Source organism: Zalophus californianus, chromosome 10 (genome assembly GCF_009762305.2).
Source record: "Zalophus californianus isolate mZalCal1 chromosome 10, mZalCal1.pri.v2, whole genome shotgun sequence".
Classification (NCBI taxonomy): Eukaryota; Metazoa; Chordata; class Mammalia; order Carnivora; family Otariidae; genus Zalophus; species Zalophus californianus.
Window position 1 is genome coordinate 71,632,415 of NC_045604.1, and position 17,916 is coordinate 71,650,330.

At 54.3% G+C, this 17,916-nt stretch overlaps 2 protein-coding genes across 3 annotated transcripts; both read left to right on the forward strand.

Moving 5' to 3' along the window:
* The first annotated feature begins 114 nt into the window (after window positions 1–114).
* On the forward strand, window positions 115–9,667 carry LOC113932980 (testisin-like). Of its 2 annotated transcripts, XM_027612595.2 has the most exons (7): window positions 115–264; window positions 377–406; window positions 495–521; window positions 714–879; window positions 1,576–1,859; window positions 8,799–8,953; window positions 9,346–9,667. In XM_027612595.2, the coding sequence occupies exons 1-7, from the start codon at window positions 198–200 to the stop codon at window positions 9,586–9,588; spliced, it is 972 nt and encodes a 323-aa protein (XP_027468396.2). In that variant the 5' UTR covers window positions 115–197; the 3' UTR covers window positions 9,589–9,667. The 2 variants fall into 2 exon arrangements, with proteins under 2 accessions (XP_027468396.2, XP_035578332.1); XM_035722439.1 differs by lacking the exon at window positions 495–521.
* Window positions 9,668–12,100: 2,433 nt separating this feature from the next.
* LOC113932979 (serine protease 33) lies at window positions 12,101–14,574 on the forward strand. The gene is made up of 6 exons (XM_027612594.1): window positions 12,101–12,146; window positions 12,516–12,548; window positions 12,658–12,820; window positions 12,916–13,187; window positions 13,441–13,610; window positions 13,790–14,574. Exons 1-6 carry the CDS (start codon window positions 12,101–12,103, stop codon window positions 13,946–13,948), a joined length of 843 nt encoding a protein of 280 aa, XP_027468395.1. The 3' UTR covers window positions 13,949–14,574.
* The last annotated feature ends 3,342 nt before the right edge of the window (window positions 14,575–17,916 follow it).

Sequence of the window (17,916 nt, forward strand, 5' to 3'; positions counted from 1 at the left end):
TCCCCGATGAAGGGACCCTCCCCCACCGCCCCCCGCCGCCCCCCGCCGCCCCCGGAGAGGTCCAGCCCGGGGTGGAGGGGCGGGGGGAGAAGGTGTGGGCCGGCGTGGCGGGCACTCCCTCTCCCCCAGGAGGCGCCCTGTCCGGGCCCTCGAGCGGGCGGAAGCAAAGGGGGCGCCAAGCGGCGGGAGACGAGGCCATGGGCGCGCGCGTCGGGGCGCTGCTGCTGGCGCAGCTGCTGGTGCGAGTGGAGCTCGGGAGGCAGGGTGAGCTCAGGCGGGGGCCGCCGGCCGGCGTCGGGCTGCTGGGGGGGCGGCTGGGGCGCGCGCAGACCGGGCGGAGCTCACCCGCCCCCCCCGCCCCCCCCGCCCCCCCCAGAGTTTCAGGATCAGGACCAGCTGTTTGCAGGTAAGGCGCCCAGGACGCGCGCTTCCCCCCGCGGGGCCCCTGAGCCGCAGCGTAGAGGGCGCCTCATCGTCTCCTCTCCTCCGCCCAGGTTTCGAGAACTCGTCGTTGCTCACGTGTAACTGCCGGGCCCCTGGGGGGAGGGGCGGGCGCCCGCGGACCACGTGGGGAGGGTTCCGGGGTCCCCTGGTCCCCCCTGCGGCGCGACCCCCGACGCGCGCCCTTCCGGGTTCCCGAAGGGGAGCCCCTTCCCTTCGCGCAGGAGGGCGGGGTCCTGCCGCTCAGCCGCGTGTCCGTCTGTCCGCCCCAGGGCCCTGCGGCCGCCACAAAATCGAGCCGCGCGTGGTGGGCGGAAAGGACTCGGAGCTGGGGCGCTGGCCGTGGCAGGTCAGCCTGCGCAGGGGTAAACGCCACCGCTGCGGAGCGAGCCTGCTGAACCGCCGCTGGGTGCTCACGGCCGCGCACTGCTTCGAAAAGTGAGTCTGGGGGCGGACGGCCCCCACACCAGGGGACGGGGTGGGGGAAAGGGGGTTGAGGGGGCTGTCCGGGTCCTGAGCGCCCTCCGGGTGCGGATGCAACCCTCGTGTTTTCCTGAGCCCCAGGCCCGGCTGCAGACACGTGAGGAAAACCTTGTTCCCTTTCTTCGAGAACATTCCTCAGAACATTCGCGCGCACTTTTGTGTCGTGTTCTTTTCTGTCTTCTTTTCTCCCCAAATGGCAGCACCAGGCGTCTCCTTCCTCATCCCACGTCCAGGTGGAGGCGTACTAGGGGGTGGAAGGAGGTGGGGAAGTGCTGGGCACAGAGCCTGGGCAGTGGCGAAGGTGGTGGTGGAGTTTTCCACCTGCTCTGGTCCTGTGCATCTGTTCATTGTTTTTTTAGGACAGCTGTGGGAGGTGACAGGCTGGCTGAGTGACTGGCCAGATCAGGCCCCAGGGGGAGGCACCCTGCTGCCGCACCCCCACGTCCCCAGAGTCTAGGACTTTGGTCCACCTTCTTTGGGCGTTATCATTTCTACACTGGAGGTTTTGGCCCGTGAAAGGAACTGTAATGGTGTCCAGGATGAGCCCTAGTAGCACCCGCAGCATTCCCACCTCGGGGACTCGGCCCCAGGTGTGCTTAGGGGGGCCTCCCTTCTCTAAGGATTCCTCCCTGTTCTCTCCTCCCTTGCCAGGCACAGTGATCCCTCAAAATGGACAGCTCAGATCGGTGAGCTGTCTTCTAGGCCAAGTTCCTGGAAACTGTGGACCTTCTACCATCGTTACAGGGTGAAGGATATTATTATATATCCCCAGTTTAGTGGGACTTCACTCAAGGACATCGCCCTGCTGAAGCTGTCCTCCTCTGTCACCTACAATAAGTACATCCAGCCCATCTGTGTTCTGACCTCTTCTTCCGAGTTCCAGAACCGGACCAACTGCTGGGTGACCGGCTGGGGGGACATCCAAGAAGATCAGGGTGAGGCTGGGGGCAGGGAGGGGGGCCTCACGCTCCACCATCTGTTGCATCCGCACCTGGGTCTGTGTGCAGCTGGGGCCGCTCAGCACTGTCTCTTCACCTGCTGTCTGCTCCTGCTCCGCCTCGGAAGGGACAGACTTCTGTCCTCACAGCCGCTTCCCTCTCCCTTCCGGAGACTGTGAGCCAGGAGCCGCGGTGAGAGGGAGCCCAGCTGGGCCCAGGCCTGCACCCCCCAGACTGCAGCAGTGTGGAAGTTTTGGGGTTAGACTTGTCAGAAAGGTCCCAGGTGTTTTGGGGTTTTTTAATTCAGATTTAACTCACAAAACATAAAATTCACCATTTTAAAGTGTATAATTCTGTGGCATTTAATTTAGCTCATTCACAGTGTATAACCATCAACTCTATCAAGTTCCAAAACATTGTCATCGCTTCCCAAGGAAATCCTGCAATCATTAAGCAGTCACTCCTTACCCTCTCCTTCCAGCCTTTGGCAACCACTAACAAGCTTCTTGTCTTTATGAATTTACGTATTCTGGGTATTTCCTGTAAATGGGTTCATACACTATTGGACCTTTTGTGTTTGGCTTCTTGCACTTAGCGTAAGGTTTTCATGATTCATCTATGTTATAGTATGTGTCAGAATCTTCTTCCTTTTTATGGCCGAATAATATCTCATTGTATGGCTATACCACAATTTCTTTAGGCATTCTTCCATTGGTGGACATTTGTGTTTCTGCCTTTTGGGTATTGTGAATAGAGCTGCTATAAACATTAACATACAAATTTTTGTTTGAACATCTCTTTTCAGATCTTTTGTGTATATATTTAGGCACACAGTTGCTGAACCACGTGGTAATTCCGTGTTTAACTTTTTGAGGAACCAAGAAACAGTGTTCCACAACAGCCGCACCATTTTACATTCCCCTCAACAATGAATGAGGGTTATAATTTCTCCCCATTCTCCTCAACACTTGTTTTTTTTCCTCCATCCTAGTGGATGTGAAGTGACGTCTCATTGGGGTTTTGATTTGCATTTTCTTAAAATGACCGGGAATATTGAGCATCTTTTCATGTGTTGTTGGCTGTTTGTAGATCTTTCTTGGAGAAACGCCTATTCAAGGCCTTTACCCATTTTTAAATTGAGTTGTCTTTGTTGTTGAGTCATCAAATTTTGTTATTTTTTTAAAGATTTTATTTATGTATTTGACAGAGAGATAGTGAGAGCAAGAACACAAGCAGGAGGAGTGGGAGAGGGAGAAGCAGGCTTCCCGCCGAGCATGGAGCCCGATGTGAGGCTCGATCCCACGACCCCGGGATCATGACCTGAGCCAAAGGCAGATGCTCAATGACTGAGCCACCCAGGCGCCCCCTAATTTTTTTTAATTATTAAAGATTTTATTTATTTATTTGACAGAGAGAGAGCACAAGCAGGGGGAGCAGCAGAGAGAGAGGGAGAAGCAGGCTCCCTGCTGAGCAAGGAGTCCGATGTGGGGCTCAATCCCAGGACCCTGGGATCATGACGTGAGCTGAAGGCAGACGCTCAACTGACTGAGCCACCCAGGCACCCTTGTTGTAGAGTTGTAATAGTTCTTTATATGTTCTGGATACTAAACCCTCATCAGACATATGATTTGCAAATATTTTCTCCCATTCTGCAAATTTCTTTGCACTTCCTTGATAGTGTCTTTTGATGCAAAAAAAATTTTTTAATTTTGATGTTTAAATCATTTATTTTTTCTTTTGTTGCTTGTGCTTTTGATGTTATATCTAAGAACCTATCACCAAATTCTAAGTCATGAAGATGTACTTCCATGTTTTCTTGAAGGGTTTTATAGTTTTAGCTCTTACATTTATGTCTCTGACCCATTTTGAGTTGATTTTTGTATATGGTATGAGGTAGGGGTCCAGTTTCATTCTTTTGCACGTAGATATCCCAGTTGTCCCAGCACCATTTGTTAAAGAGACTCCTCTTGGGCACCTGGTGGCTCATTCAGGTAAGCGTCTGCCTTTGGCTTGGGTTGTGATCCCAGCTTCCTGGATGGAGCCCCGCATCAGGATCCCTGCTCATCGGGGAGCCCACTTCTCCCTCTCCTCCTCCCCACTTTGTTTGCTCTCTCTCTCTGTCAAATAAATAAATTAAAAAAAAGAGAGAGAGAGAGTCTCCTCCCCACCTTGAATTGTCTTGGCACCCTTATTGTTTGACCACAGATGTGTGGGTTTATTTCTAAACTCTCAATTGTACTCCTTTGTTCTGTATGTTCATCTTATGCCAGGACCTCATTGTTTGATTCTTATAACTTTATAATATGTTTTGAAATCAGGGAGTGGGAATCTTCTAACTTTGTTCTACTTGTTCAATATTGTTTTGGTTATTTGGGGTCTCTTGGTATTCCATATGAATTTGAGGGTCAACTTGTCAATTTCTGCTAAAATGAGCATTGGGGATTTGGAGAAGGATTGCATTGAATTTGTAGATTGCTTTGGGGAGTAGTGCCATCTTCATTATGTCTCCAATCCATGAACATGGGATATATTTCCATTTGTTTGGGTCTTTAATTTCTTCTCCTGGGGCTCCTGGGTGGCTCATTCAGCTAAGTGTCTGCCTTCAGCTTAGGTCATGATCCCAGGGTCCTGGGATGGAGCCCCACGTGGGGCTCCCTGCTCAGTGGGGAGCCTGCTTCTCCCTCTTCCCCTCCCCCCTGCTCGTGCTCTCTCTCTCTCTCTCAAATAAATAAATAAAATCTTTAAAAATAATTTCTTCTTTTTTTTTAGAGAGCGTGCAAGCTGGGGGAGAGGCAGAGGGAGAAGGAGAGAGAGAATCCCAAGCAGACTCCATGCGGAGTGCAAGACCTGATGCGGGGCTAGATCTCATGACCCTGAGATCATGACCCAAGCTGAAATCCAGAGTCAGATGCTCAACCGGTTGAGCCACCCAGGTGCCCTAGGTCTTCAATTTCTTTCAGCAATGTTTTGTAGTCTTTTTGTGTGTAGGTCTTTCATCTCCTGAATTAAATTTATTCCTAACTATTATTTTTGATGCTTTGTAAATGAAATTTCTTATTAAATTTCCTTTTAGAATTGTTCATTGGTAGTATAACAGACTCTTGTGTTTTGATCTTGGACCCTACAATTTTGCTGACTTCACTTATTAACTGTAATTCTCTTTTGTGTATTTTTTTAAATATTTTATTTATTTATTTGAGAGAGAGAATGAGATAGAGAGAGCATGAGAGGGGGGAGGGTCAGGGGGAGAGGCATACTCCCTGCTCATCAGGGAGCCCGATGCGGGACTCAATCCCGGGACTCCAGGATCATGACCTGAGCCGAAGGCAGTCGCTGAGCCACCCAGGCACCCTCTTTTGTGTATGCTTGATGATTTTCTATGTATAAGACCATATCATCCATGAATAGAGATAGTTTTACCTCTTCCTTTCCAATTTTGATGTGTTTTGTTTCTTTTTCTTGGCTAACTGCCCTGACTAGAACTTCCAGTAAAATGTTAAATAGAAATGGCAAAAACTGGCATCACTGTCTTGTTCCTGATCTTAGGGGGAAAGCTTTCAGTCTTTCACCATTCAGTATGATGTTAGCTGTGAGTTTTTTACATATATTCTTTATCAGGTTGAGGAATTTTCTTCTATTCCTAGTTTATAGAGTGTTTTTATGATGAAGGACTTTTGGATTTTGCCAACTGCTTTGCCTGCATCAACTAAGTTGACTGTGCGTTTTTCCCCTTCATTTTATTAATGTATGCAGTACATTATATTGATTGATTTTCATATATGGAACCACCCTTTCATTCACGGGATAAATCTCACTTGGTCATGATGTACAGTTCTTTTAATATGCTGTTGGATTCAGTTTGCTAGCATTTTGTTGAGGATTTTTGCATATATATTCATGAAGGATATTGGTCTATTGTTTCTTTTTCTTGTGATGTCCTTGTCTGGGATTTGGTGTCACCGTAATGCTTGTCCCATGGAATGAGTTAGGAAGTGTTCCTTCCTCTTGTATTTTTTGGAAGAGTTCAGGAAGGATTGGTGTTAATTTCTTCTGATGTTTGGTAGAATTCACCATTGAAGGCATCTGGTCCAAGGTTTGTCTTTGTTGGGAGGTTCCTACAACACATTCAATCTCTTACTGCTCTGTTCAGATGTTCTATTTCTTCCTGATTCAGTTTTGGTAGTTTATATGTTTCTGAGATTTTGTGCATCTCATTGCTGTGATCTAATTTGTTGGGGTACAACTGGTCATATTCCCCTACAGACATCATTATTTCTGTAAGGTCAGTAGTAATGGCCTCACTGTCATCATCAGTTATGTTGATCTTTCAAAGAACCAAGTTCTGATTTTGTTGATTTTCTCTGTTCTTCTATCCCATAGCTTGATTCTGTCTGTTCCTCTCTTTATGATTTCCTTCCATCTTCTACCATTGAGTTCAGTCTGCTCTGCTTTTTCTACTTCCTTAAGCTGTAAATCAGAGGACTGGTCTAAGATTTTTCTCCTGTGTTAATGTCGGCATTTCCAGCTGTAAGTTTCCTTCTGAGGGCTGCCCGTGCTGCATCCCATTAGTTTTGGTGCGTCTTATTTTCATCTGCATTCATTTCAAAGTGTTTTCTCATTTTCCTTGTGATTTTTTTTTCTTTCATCCACTGGTAAAGAATATGTTGTTTAATTTCCACACATCCATGAATTTTTGTTTGTCTTCTGTTACTGGCTTCTAGCCTCAGTCCCCTGTGGTTGGAGAAATGTTGTGTATGATTTCAATTTTTTCTAATTTTTTGCAGCTTATTTTGTGACCTGACATACAGTCTGTCCTGGAGAGTGTCCCACATGCACCTGAGAGGGATGTGTGTTCTGCCATTGTCTGGGCAGGTCGTTCTGTGTATGTCTGTTAGGTCCCCTATTTTCTTGTTGATCTCCTCTCTGGTGGTTCTACTCATTATTCAAAGTGGGGTTTTGAGCCTCGAACTGTGGTTAGAACTGTTTCTCCCACTAGTTCTGTCAATTTTGCCTCATGTATTTTGGGGCTTGGTAGGTGTGTCAATGTTTGTAATTATTCTATCTTCTTAATGATTTTGACACTGTTACCAATATGGATTGTTCTTTTTTGATTCTCATAACAAGTTTTAACTGAAAGTCTGTTTTGTCTGACATTAAAATAGCAACCTCTGCTCTTCTCTGGTAGTTATTTGTGTGGAATCTCTTTTCCCCCAAACTTTTACTGTGCCTTTGGATCTAAAATGATTGTCTTGCACACAGTACGTAGTTGGATCTTGTGTTTGTAATCCATTCTGCTAATCTTTGCTTGTTTGCAGTGTTTAATCCATTTACATTAAAATTACTGACAGGGATTTACTTCTATCGCTATTTTGTTTTCTATATCTTGTCGTATCTGTTAATATCTATGTCTGTATTCTGCATCTTTTTTATTTCCTCCTTTTGTGTTTCATTGATTTTTATTAGTGTACTGTGTGGACTCCCTTCCCATTTCCTGTTCTGTATATTTTCTTAGTGGTTTCCCTGGGGATTACAATTAACAACTTAAATTTATTTCACTTTATTTTATTCAAGATTTTTTTAAATTTTTTTTTAAAGATTTTTATTATTTGAGAGAGAGAATGAGATAGAGAGCATGAGATGGGGGAGGGTCAGAGGGAGAAGCAGACTCCCCACTGAGCAGGAAGCCCGATGCGGGACTCAATCCTAGGACTCCAGGATCATGACCCGAGCCAAAGGCAGTCGCCCAACCAACTGAGCCACCCAGGTGCCCTTTTTTTTTAATTTTTAAGTAGTCTCTACACCCAACGTGGGGCTCGAACTCCTAACCCTGAGATCAAGAGTCGCACGCTCTACCAGCTGAGCCAGCCAGATGCCCCTATAGCAATTTATTTTGAATTAATACTGACTTAGCTTCAATAGTATACAAAAATTCTGTTCCTGTACAGCTCTATTCCTCCCTTTTGAGCTCTTATTGTCAAGTTTACATATCATGCAACCGTTAACAGAAATATATAATTGTTGTTTTGTGCATGTGTCTTTAATTATAAAAGGGAAAAAAGAAGTGACAAATGAAAACTATAAGAACACTCGTTCTCATGTTTACCCATGTGGTCTCCTTTACCAGCGTTGTCTCTCTCTTTCTATGAAAGGACACAGTGTCCTTTGATTGCAGCCTGAAGATCTCCCTTTTGCATTTCTTGTCAGGTGGGTCTACTTGGGAGGCACCCTTTGGGCATCTGTTTATCTGAGAATCTCTTAAACTCTCCCTCACTTTCTGAAGGATAGTTTTGCTCAATACAGAAGATACAGAATTGTCGGTTGACTCTTCTGTTCTTTCAGCACTTGGAATATGTCATCCTTTTGCCTCCTGGCCTCCCTGTATCTGAAAAGCATTTGGCTGTTAATCTTGTTAAAGATCTTTCACTTGATGTGAAGCTTCTCTCTTGCTGTTTACAAAATTCTCCCTTTGTTTTTTGAGAGTTTGATGAAAATATATCTCAGTGTGGACCTCCTTGTGTTTATCCTACTTGGAGATTGTTCAGCTTCTTTGGGGTATAGATTCACATCTTTTAACAAATCCGGGGCATTTTCAACCTGAATCTTGCAGATATAGTATGTTAATCCTAAACCATCTCAGTATGTTTTCACCCCACCCCCACCCCATGCATGCTGTGGCCAAGGGACCACCCCACTGGCTTAGACAGGGGCTGTCATCCCCATTCTACAGAGAGAGAAACCAAGCCTCAGCTCTCCATCCATTGGGTCCTTCAGTGATGTTGTTCATCACCCATAATGTGCAGGGTGCTGGGCTAGAGCAGAAGAGTCATCAAGAGCAATGTCCCAGGCACCTTGGGTGTCCCAGGGACCCCACCCCCTGTCCCAGATGGCAGAGAAGGGGCTAAGTCATTGTCTTTCTGTCACCCTAACCCCTGGCAGCTCTGCCCCCTCCTTACATTCTCCATGAAGTGCCGGTCTCCATCATAAACAACTCCCAGTGTGACTACCTGTTACACCAGCCCAGCTTCCTCAGTAACGACCTGAATGACATGATTTGTGCTGGCTCCGAGGATGGCAGCCGGGACGCCTGCAAAGTGAGTGCCCCTGCCCTAAGAAGGGCCTTGCTGGAACCGGGCACCACCCCTCCCAACCTTGGACCTGGGAGCAACCCCCATATGCCCATCAACCCACCCTCAGCATTTATTCATGAGAAAACAACAGGAGATCTTAGTTATCTAGCCTGTGAGACAAGCATTGTTTTGCATTCATTGTACCTCTTTTGATCCTCACCTGGAAATGGGGGGGGGGCAGTTAGAGACTATTGCCCCACTTTGCAGACGCAGAAACTGAGGCTTGTTCACTTCCGGGGTGGGGGGTGGGATTTGCACCCAGTCTGCCCAGCTCCACAGCCCCTCCTGCTGTCCCTGCCTCTCCCCTGGCCCCTCAGGCCCCGCCCCAGGCCTGGCTCACCCGCGCTGCTCCCCAGGGTGACTCAGGTGGACCCCTGGCCTGTGAAAAGAAAGGGCTGTGGATTCAGGTTGGAATCGTGAGCTGGGGATCAGGCTGCGGGAGGCCCAACCGGCCGGGTGTCTACACCAACGTCAGTGTGTATTTCAACTGGATCCGGATGCTGTTGGCTCACAGCCACGGTGTTCCCAGGCCAGCCCCCTGCCGGCCCGCGCTCCTCCTCCCTCTGCTCTGGCCTGCCTCCCTCCTGCAGCTGGCCTGAGCCCTGCAGAGCCCAGGAGAGTGGGGCCATCTGCTAAGCCAGGCCCCGTCTCCCTGTGTTCCTTTGCTAATAAACATGTTTGCATGTTGGAGTCTGTGCCTTGCGGAGGTTTCTGCGGCCCCGGGGGGCTCCCTGGACCCCCAGTCACCCTAGCAGCACTCCCTAACTCCTAAATCTTGCTCCAGCGGTCTGGACTATTCAGGTTTGGGGGGCAAACCACAGGACCCCCACCGGTTAGTTGAGTCAGAAAGATAATTTATGGGAGGACATTGGAGCCAGTCAGCTCCGCCCTCAAGTTTGCCCACAGAGTTGGCTGTGTGTCCCCAGACTCCCCGGTCACTCTCCCACCAGGCTCTCCAGCTGCACCAAAGGGAACACCTCCAGCCCCACTGCCACCAGGCCCTCCGGGGGCAGCTGAACCCCAGATCATAAAAGGTCAGGAGTCTTGGGAGGACAGGAGGGAGCTTCTTTTATTCTCCTGGCGCTTTTATCGCATTTGAGTGAGCCAGGCTCCCTGGCGGGGCCTGGGCTGACCCAGCTCTTCTTCAAAACAGCCTCTTAAAGAAGAGGAGCCCAGGGGCGCCTGGGTGGCTCAGATGGTTAAGCGTCTGCCTTCGGCTCAGGTCATGATCCCAGGGTCCTGGGATCAAGTCCCACATCGGGCTCCCTGCTCCTTGGGAGCCTGCTTCTCCCTCTGCTTCTCTCTCTCTCTCTGTCTCTCATGAATAAATAAAATCTTTAAAAAAAAAAAAGAAGAGGAGCCCACCCACAAGGCCTGGGCACTGCAGGGAGAGCGGGTCACAGCCCGGTACCAGACACCTCGGGCTTGAGCAGGGGCCGCAGGGGTCAGTCCTGGGGCTGCCCTCCCTCCATCCCCATGAGAGGTGGGTGCCAAGTTCCCTCTCCTGTAGCCCTTGCCCTCACCCCCAGCCTGCTGCCCTGCTCACCCCATTCACTCGCCCACAGTGCATGCTCTACGCTGGGCACTGCTCTGGCCCTCAAGGACCATTATGGATTGGATGTCTGTGTCCCCTCCAAAATTCATGTTTTGAAGCTCACCCTCCAGCATGACTATATTTAGAAATCGGCCCTTTGTGGAAGGGGCCAGGGTTAGGATGGGTCCTGAGAGTGAGGCTCTGATCCCCTAGGCCCCCTTCTTATAAGAAGAGACGTCAGAGAGCTCCCTCTGCGTCCCAACACCTCTCCCCCCTGGAGGCAGGGAAGAGGCCACAGCCGCCTCCGTGCCAGGAACAAAGGTCTCAGAATGGGGCCCACCGTGCCAGCACCTTGTTCCTGGACTCGGCAGCCTGCAGAACTGTGAGAAATGTTTGTTTCAGTGGCTCAGTCTGGCATTCTGTTCTGGCAGCCGGGGCCAAGATAGACGCTCGGACTCCACCTCACAGAGAGGAGACGAGCAGCCGTGAGTCAGGCCTCCTCCATCACATGTCACCACACACAGTGACATGCCCGGGATGGAGTTATGGCCGGGCAGGAAGGCGCCTCAGGAGGCTGGGGTGGAGCAGAGTTGACCAGGCAGAAAGGAGCTCCAGAGCCTTCTGGGTGGTGGACACAGTCCGGGCCCACCCCTCCGCCGACCCTTGTTCCCAGCATCTACCAGCTTCACCGAGGCTAGCAGCCTCACTGTCCTGGCCACACCGAATTCAAGAGAGGGCCGTTCCCCAAGGTCAAGTCCGCTTCTGCTTCTGGTCAAGCAAGGAGTGCTGGTGGCTTTCAACCAGCCATCCCCCACTTCGAATTAGTGCAGAGCAGGATCTGGGTGGGGTTCCGTGTGGGCGGCCGTGCTGGGATTTCTGGACAGAACGGTAGTGTTCACAAGCTCCGCGACCAGCCCTAACGGGAGCCAGGAGCTAGGATCAGGTTCAGAGATGAGCTGCCAAGGATTCTCCAGAGCTTCCTGGCCTGACCGCAGCCCTCCGCCCCCACCCTTGGCTGCCCGAGTGCAGGCTCCCACCCCCAGCTCTCAGCACTGTGGCCCAAGCCAGGTGTCCTTTGACAAACCCAGGTGTCCCTTTCCTGCCACCTCAAAAGTGCTGCTCAAAGCATCTTTGTTTGAGGCCCCGCCCTGGCTCCTTAATCACCCCCTGGCCAGGCCCCCACCCCCTCTGGCTCTTTAAGCCCCCAGGTCCTCCCCCTGCCCAGTCTGCAGGGAGGGCACCAGCCACGCAGGTAAGAGCAGGGTGCAGGGGCCGTTAGGGCAGGAGGGGGCGGCCGGCAGGCAATGGAACTAGGTGGTGGCCCAGGCTCCTGTGGACGCCGAGGGTGCTCAAATCTCGCAGGGGTTGGGGGGACAGGCATAGTCCCTGGGGTGTGGGCAGAGGGAAGTGCATAGAAACTGGGCCCCCGGGGATAGGTCCAGGACCAACCGGGGGCTGAGGGAAGACAGAGGGCCTCTGGGGCCTGGGCTAGGACCCTCCTCTCGTCTCATTGCAGGTTCTGACCAGAGTTCCCACCCTGAGCCGTGCTGCCCTTCAGGCCCAGCTCTGAAGACACAATGAGAGGGCCTTCCTGCCTCTGGGTCTTGCTCCTACTGCTGCTAGGTGAGTGGGGGGCAGGGGCTGGGGGGTTCCCAGATGCCCCATCACACCCCTCTCTGGCCTGGTTCCCCTAGAGCACTCCGGGGCACCCTAACCTTGGCTTCACTGGTTCACCTTCTCCCCATCACTGACCGTGGGCTCTCCAAGCTCCAATGTGCCCGTGTGTGTCCGAGATGTGAGTCCCCACCTCACACTGCCCTGGGGAGGGTTAAAGCAGGTAACCAGGCCAACGTGTTGATTGCACAAAAGCCTGGCACCAGGTCAGTGCGACAAGTATGTTTCACCCTCCTTCCTAATCTCTGACATCCCTCCCCCTCCCCCGTTATCTGACACCAAGTCCTAATCCAGTGCCTTCCCTGCTTCCTCCTGCAGGAGCTGCTGGGACAGGGACGCTGGAGTCTGCAGGTAAGGAAGCCTCAGAGTCCCTGACATTGGCCCTGTGTCTCCCCGACCCCACCCACCTCCCAGACCCCCAGTCTTCCGCCCTCCCTCGCGTCCCCCTTGTCTCCTGCAGCCTGCGGGCAGCCCCAGGTGTCGAGTCGGATCGTGGGGGGCCGGGACGCCCGGGACGGACAGTGGCCGTGGCAGGCGAGCATCCAGCACCGCGGGGCGCACGTGTGCGGGGGCTCGCTCATCGCCCCCCAGTGGGTGCTGACCGCAGCGCACTGCTTCCCCAGGTCAGCGGAGGGGCGGGGCGCGGGGGGCCCAGGGACAGGGGGCAGGTGTGGCGGGGCCCGGGGCGCCGTGAGCAGCGCCGCCCCCTGTCGCGCAGGCCGACGCTGCCGTCCGAGTACCGCGTGCGCCTCGGGGCGCTGCACCTGGGCCCCGACTCGCCCCGCGCGCTCTCGGCGCCCGTGCGAAGGGTGCTGCTGCCCCCGGACTACTCCGAGGACCGCGCCCGCGGCGACCTGGCGCTGCTGCAGCTGCGCCGCCCGGTGCCCCTGAGCGCCCGCATCCAGCCCGTCTGCCTGCCCGAGCCCGGGGCCCGCCCGCCCCCCGGCACACCGTGCTGGGTCACCGGCTGGGGCAGCCTGCGGCCGGGAGGTGAGGCAGGGGGGCGGGGCACGGGGGCCTGGCGGGGAGGGACGCGGGATCCCTCTCCACCTCCCTCTGACCCGGAAGGCCAGCCCTGCGCTGTCGCAGTCCGGGGCTCAGCGCGACCTCCGGGGACCCAATCCTCCTCCTCCCAGTCAGCCCAGCGAGTCCTGCCTGGCCCGGCGGCTCAGGCTTGTCAGCCCCTGCCTCTCCCAGCTCTCAGAAGCCCCCCTTTCCCCCCCCACCCCGCCCGCCCTGCCAGTGCCACTTCCAGACTGGCGACCTCTGCAGGGAGTAAGGGTGCCACTGCTGGATGCGCGCACCTGTGACCATCTCTACCACGTGGGCACCAACGTGCCCAGCGCGGAGCACATAGTGCTGCCCGGAAACCTGTGTGCCGGCTACATCCAGGGCCGCAAAGATGCCTGTCAGGTGCGGGAAGCTGCCTGGAACCCTGGAGTCTAGATCCAGCACCCGCCCGCCCTCCCTGGAACCCAGGGGCTGTACATCCTGGCCCCTAACCCAGAGGCACCGCCTTAGGGACTGGAGCCCTGGGACTGCCATCCCAAATCTTCAAAGGGCTGAGACCTAAGCTTGCCTTTCTCCTGCAGGGTGACTCTGGGGGACCCCTGACCTGCGTGAGATCCGGGCGCTGGGTCCTGGTGGGCGTGGTGAGCTGGGGCAAGGGCTGTGCCCTGCCCAACCGTCCAGGGGTCTACAGCAACGTGGCCGCTTACAGCCCCTGGATTCAGGCTCGTCTTAGCCTCTAATGCAGTAACACTGACCTGGAGCCAGAGGCTGGGGTCCCTCTGAGGACCTGCCCATTCCCCACACCTTGCCCCTTCCAACTTGAGGCTCACAGGCCTTATAAAGCTAAGGTGTCATCCATCCGTCCATCCCTGCCTCCTCCATAGGGCTCACCAAGCCCTAACCGCCAACCTTCCTCCAGGAGTCTCCCGTTTGGGGGGGGCGGGGGGGCTGTCTCACAATCCCTCATGCCCCCCTCCCCTCCTTCTCATATTTACCCTTCTCAGCTTCAGCGGGGGGCTGGGCCCAGGTCCCCAGAGACAGGCAAGCCAGCTGGTGCCTGGTCTGGCCTCTGGGCCCCCTTTCTCTGGAGGAAGTCAGGGAGCTTCAAAGTGTGAGAGGGATTCAGCCCCAGGGAGATGCTTCTCCATTGCTGGCTTTGAAGATGGAGCGGCCTCCAGGAGCTGAGGGCAGCCCCCAGCTGACAGCCAGCGGGGAAGCCCCTCACTGCTACAACAGCAAGGTGCTGAATGAGCCTGGGACCCAGCTCCCCCCCGGCCTCCAGATGAGAGCCCCACCAGGCCGCCCCACAGGCCAAGCCCTTGAGCCCAGTGGAGCCCACCCAGACTTCTGGCCCACAGAGTTGTGATTTAATAAATTTGGGTGGTTGTAGGCTGCTATGTTGGTGGTCGTTTACTACAGAGCAATAGAAAATGAATCTGGATCTTGCCCCACTGCAGTGGAGGTGCCCCCAGGGTCTGGGTGGGTGAGCCCTAGGCTCTAAAAGGCTCAGGAGCCTGGGGCACCTGGCATCATGCCTTCTACCCAGGAGTGGCCAGGAGCCCCCAGACAGGCCTGGCCAGAGCTTCTGCTGTGCTTGTTTCTGTGGTTACAGCCATCCTCACTGGGGAAAGTCTGGGGCTGTGTCCCAGCCGTGGCAAGGGGCCCACAGACCCAGAACCCGCCCCACACCTGCATCTCAAACTAGCTTAGGCCCCTTGCAGCTCCCTGCCCACCCTTGTGTGCCTGGGACCTGGTTCCTGTCCCTTCCGTGCCATCTGCTCATCCCCAGGCCGAAGACCATCCATCCCAATAGATACAGCTCAGTGTCTAGAACTGCAGAAGGAACAAGAAACTGAACAAAACTTGGAAACCCCAAAGCCTAATCTTTGAGGCTAACAGGGACAGTGGGGGCAGGGGGCATGGGGGAGGCCATCATCAAAGGTGCAGCCCCGGGGGGCAGGCCTGAGGCTCACCTCCTCCCTTCCCTCCCAGGAGGGAAGGTAGCTGCACCCCGAGTGGTCGCTGCCGGGCTGGGCCAGGCAGGCAGGGTGGGCCCACAGACTTGGGCCATGAGGGAGCTCCAGACTGCTTTCTCCCCCCCCTCCCCGCCCCCAGCTGAGGGCCATCCATCTGGGGAAGCACTTCGCTGTCCTTGGGGGATGGTTACCAGGGAGCAGGTTGCCCAGAACGGGGCATGGCTTATGGGCACGTCAGCAAGGGGACCCTGGTGGCCCCTGCTGGTTGATGCTGGCCATCCTCACTCCCTCCCTCAGCCTGGGGCCAGCTAAGGAACCTTCCCCAGGACACCTCCCGAGGCACTGAGATGGGCACAAGCCAGGGCCTGGGAGCCAGTCTGTCTCAGCCTTGGACCTGCTGTGATTTGAGTAATGGTTCCCCATTCAGAGAGCCCCGTGTTTCAGAAGTATAACCTGGGAGCTAAACAAGGGAGTCAGAGCTGGAGGGACAGGAGCTGGGCCTAGAAGGGAAAGGTCAGCAAATGACAATCAGCTGCTCCTCATCAAGCCCTTACCAGATGCCACGCGGCGGGCTTCCCGGCACCGCCTCCTGGGATCCTCACCTGACACCCATTTCTCAGATGAGAAAGCTAAGACCCAAAGTCACGCAGCTGGTAGATGGTAGGCTGAGATTCCCACCCAGGTGGTCTGAATCTGGAGGCAGCTGGGAATGGCGGAGGGGAGATTACAATCCCCTTTACTCTCTCCCCTTGCTTCCCGCCAGTGCGGGGCTCCGGGCTCCCCTTCTCCCAGCGCCTTCCTGGTGTGCCAGCCTCGTGAGACCAGGCAAGTTGCATCTCCTCGCCCAGCAGGCTCAGGGGCACGCCCCCCTGTGCTGGTGCGTCCGGTCTGTCAGCAAGGTCAGTGGGGGCGTGGGAGGGGGGTGGTGACGTGGCCCTGCATCAGCCACGGCTATGCGCCCTGCCAGGTGACAGGTCGGGAGACTGTGCCGCGGGGAGGGGAACATCAGGTTGGCAGGGGTGGTCCTGGGTAGTCCAGGCATGGGGGACGCTGGGCTCCTCTCTAAGGCAGTCGGGCATTTCCTAGCTGCCCAACTGCTCTGGCTGGGGATGCTGCAACTAGATGGCCTAGCCACTCCCAAGAGTACTGACTTGACCTCGGTTTCCCCTTCTGTCCTCTGAACTGATGCCACGCAACCTGTCGTGGCTGCTGGAAGGGCTGAGGCCCTCACACTCCTGCCCGCCGAGCACGGCTGCTGTGCCCGGCGCGAGCACGCTCTCGGTTGCTCCCAGAACACACACGAGGTGTTCTCGTTTTCATTTTCACCAATGGGGAAACAGGCACAGAGAGGTTAAGTGGCGTGCCCTAAGGCCCACAGCTGGTAAGAGGTGGAACCAGGTCGAAGCTGGGCAGCTGACTCAAACTCCACACTGAGTTGTGAACCTTCCCTTGCGGAGATGAAAGTAGTTGTAAACACTCTACAAATGAGAGGTACACCAGAAACTACCAGTCGTGATAATTACTATCTAGTCATCGATACTTAAGGAAAAAAAAAAAAAAGGAGGGGAAGGCCCACCAGGCCGAGACCCTGCAGGCTTAGTTTGAAGGCCAGGGAAGTGTCCCCGGCGTGAGCACCGGGTGATTGAGGTGCAAGGGCAGAAAGGGCCCAGCCAGCCTTCCTGTGCAGAGAACCGAGAGCCGCTGGCCAGCCAGTTCACCCACCATCCTGAGACTCCCACTCTGTCTGTCATGGCTCCCAGGAGGGCAGACCTGCCCCCAGCGAAACCACAGAGCTAGGGGCTCTGGGGGGTCAGCCCCTACTCCCCCTCCAGCCCCTCCTGACTCCATTCCCGCTGCACTCACAATGACACCAAGGCCTGCAGTCACCTCCTACAACCAACCCACCAAGTGGATGGTACCGTGGGGCTCAGAGAGACACCCTGAGGGGAAGGACTCATGTTGGGCAGGCCCCCCACCCTACTCGCCACCTTCCCTAGTCTGGGTGACCTCTAACAGCAGAGATCGCTGTAAGCAGACACCAGTCATTACCCAAACCCCAGCACTGTGCTGTGTGTGCATTAGCTCATCAGTGCCCCCCAAATGCCATATGTAGTCCAATTGTGTATCCCCTTCATGGATGGGAAAACAGGTGGAGGCTCAGTGCCTTGCCTAAGATCATAGTCAATAAGCTGATGTTTGAACTCAGATGGTCGGCTGGAGGGTGGGTGGAGACAGGCATGATCCTCAGAGGGTTGGAGTGTGGGTCCACTCAGGATGACTCCTGGTAGGCATCCTGAGCTGTGACACCGGCCAGGACAAACCGAATAAGGCAGGTGACTACGTGGCAATAGTGTGCACATTCAGGACAATGGGCCAGGGTGCAGCTGGGCCAGAACATCGTGGGCGAAGAGGAGGCCCCTCCTTTACCTACACCCCTGGACTCCATCTTTACCTGCCTCATTCTGGAAAGTCGGCTGGATGCCTCTGAGAACCTCCTTGGCCCCCATGGGCCACAACCCTCCCCTGCCGCACGCTCTCCTTCCTCAGCAGTATAGGATCTAAAGCCTCCAAATCTCTGTACCCAAAGATGCTTGAGAATAAGATGGAAATCTTCGGCCTGAGCCAAGGACTCTCCGCACCAGTGACTCGTCCACCACCTCCTGACTCGGGTGAAGAAGCAGCGGTGGGGGTCAGCCAGGGGCAGGGGAGTTAGCAGGGAGCCAGGGCTGCTG

Coding starts and splice junctions, on each gene's coding strand:
- LOC113932980 (XM_027612595.2), top strand. CDS start 198: ATGGGCGCGCGCGTCGGGGCGCTGCTGCTGGCGCAGCTGCTGGTGCGA. Junction 265..376: donor AGTGGAGCTCGGGAGGCAGG/GTGAGCTCAGGC, acceptor CGCCCCCCCCAG/AGTTTCAGGATCAGGACCAG. Junction 8,954..9,345: donor GCAGCCGGGACGCCTGCAAA/GTGAGTGCCCCT, acceptor GCTGCTCCCCAG/GGTGACTCAGGTGGACCCCT.
- LOC113932979 (XM_027612594.1), top strand. CDS start 12,101: ATGAGAGGGCCTTCCTGCCTCTGGGTCTTGCTCCTACTGCTGCTAG. Junction 12,549..12,657: donor AGGGACGCTGGAGTCTGCAG/GTAAGGAAGCCT, acceptor TGTCTCCTGCAG/CCTGCGGGCAGCCCCAGGTG. Junction 12,821..12,915: donor GCAGCGCACTGCTTCCCCAG/GTCAGCGGAGGG, acceptor CCTGTCGCGCAG/GCCGACGCTGCCGTCCGAGT.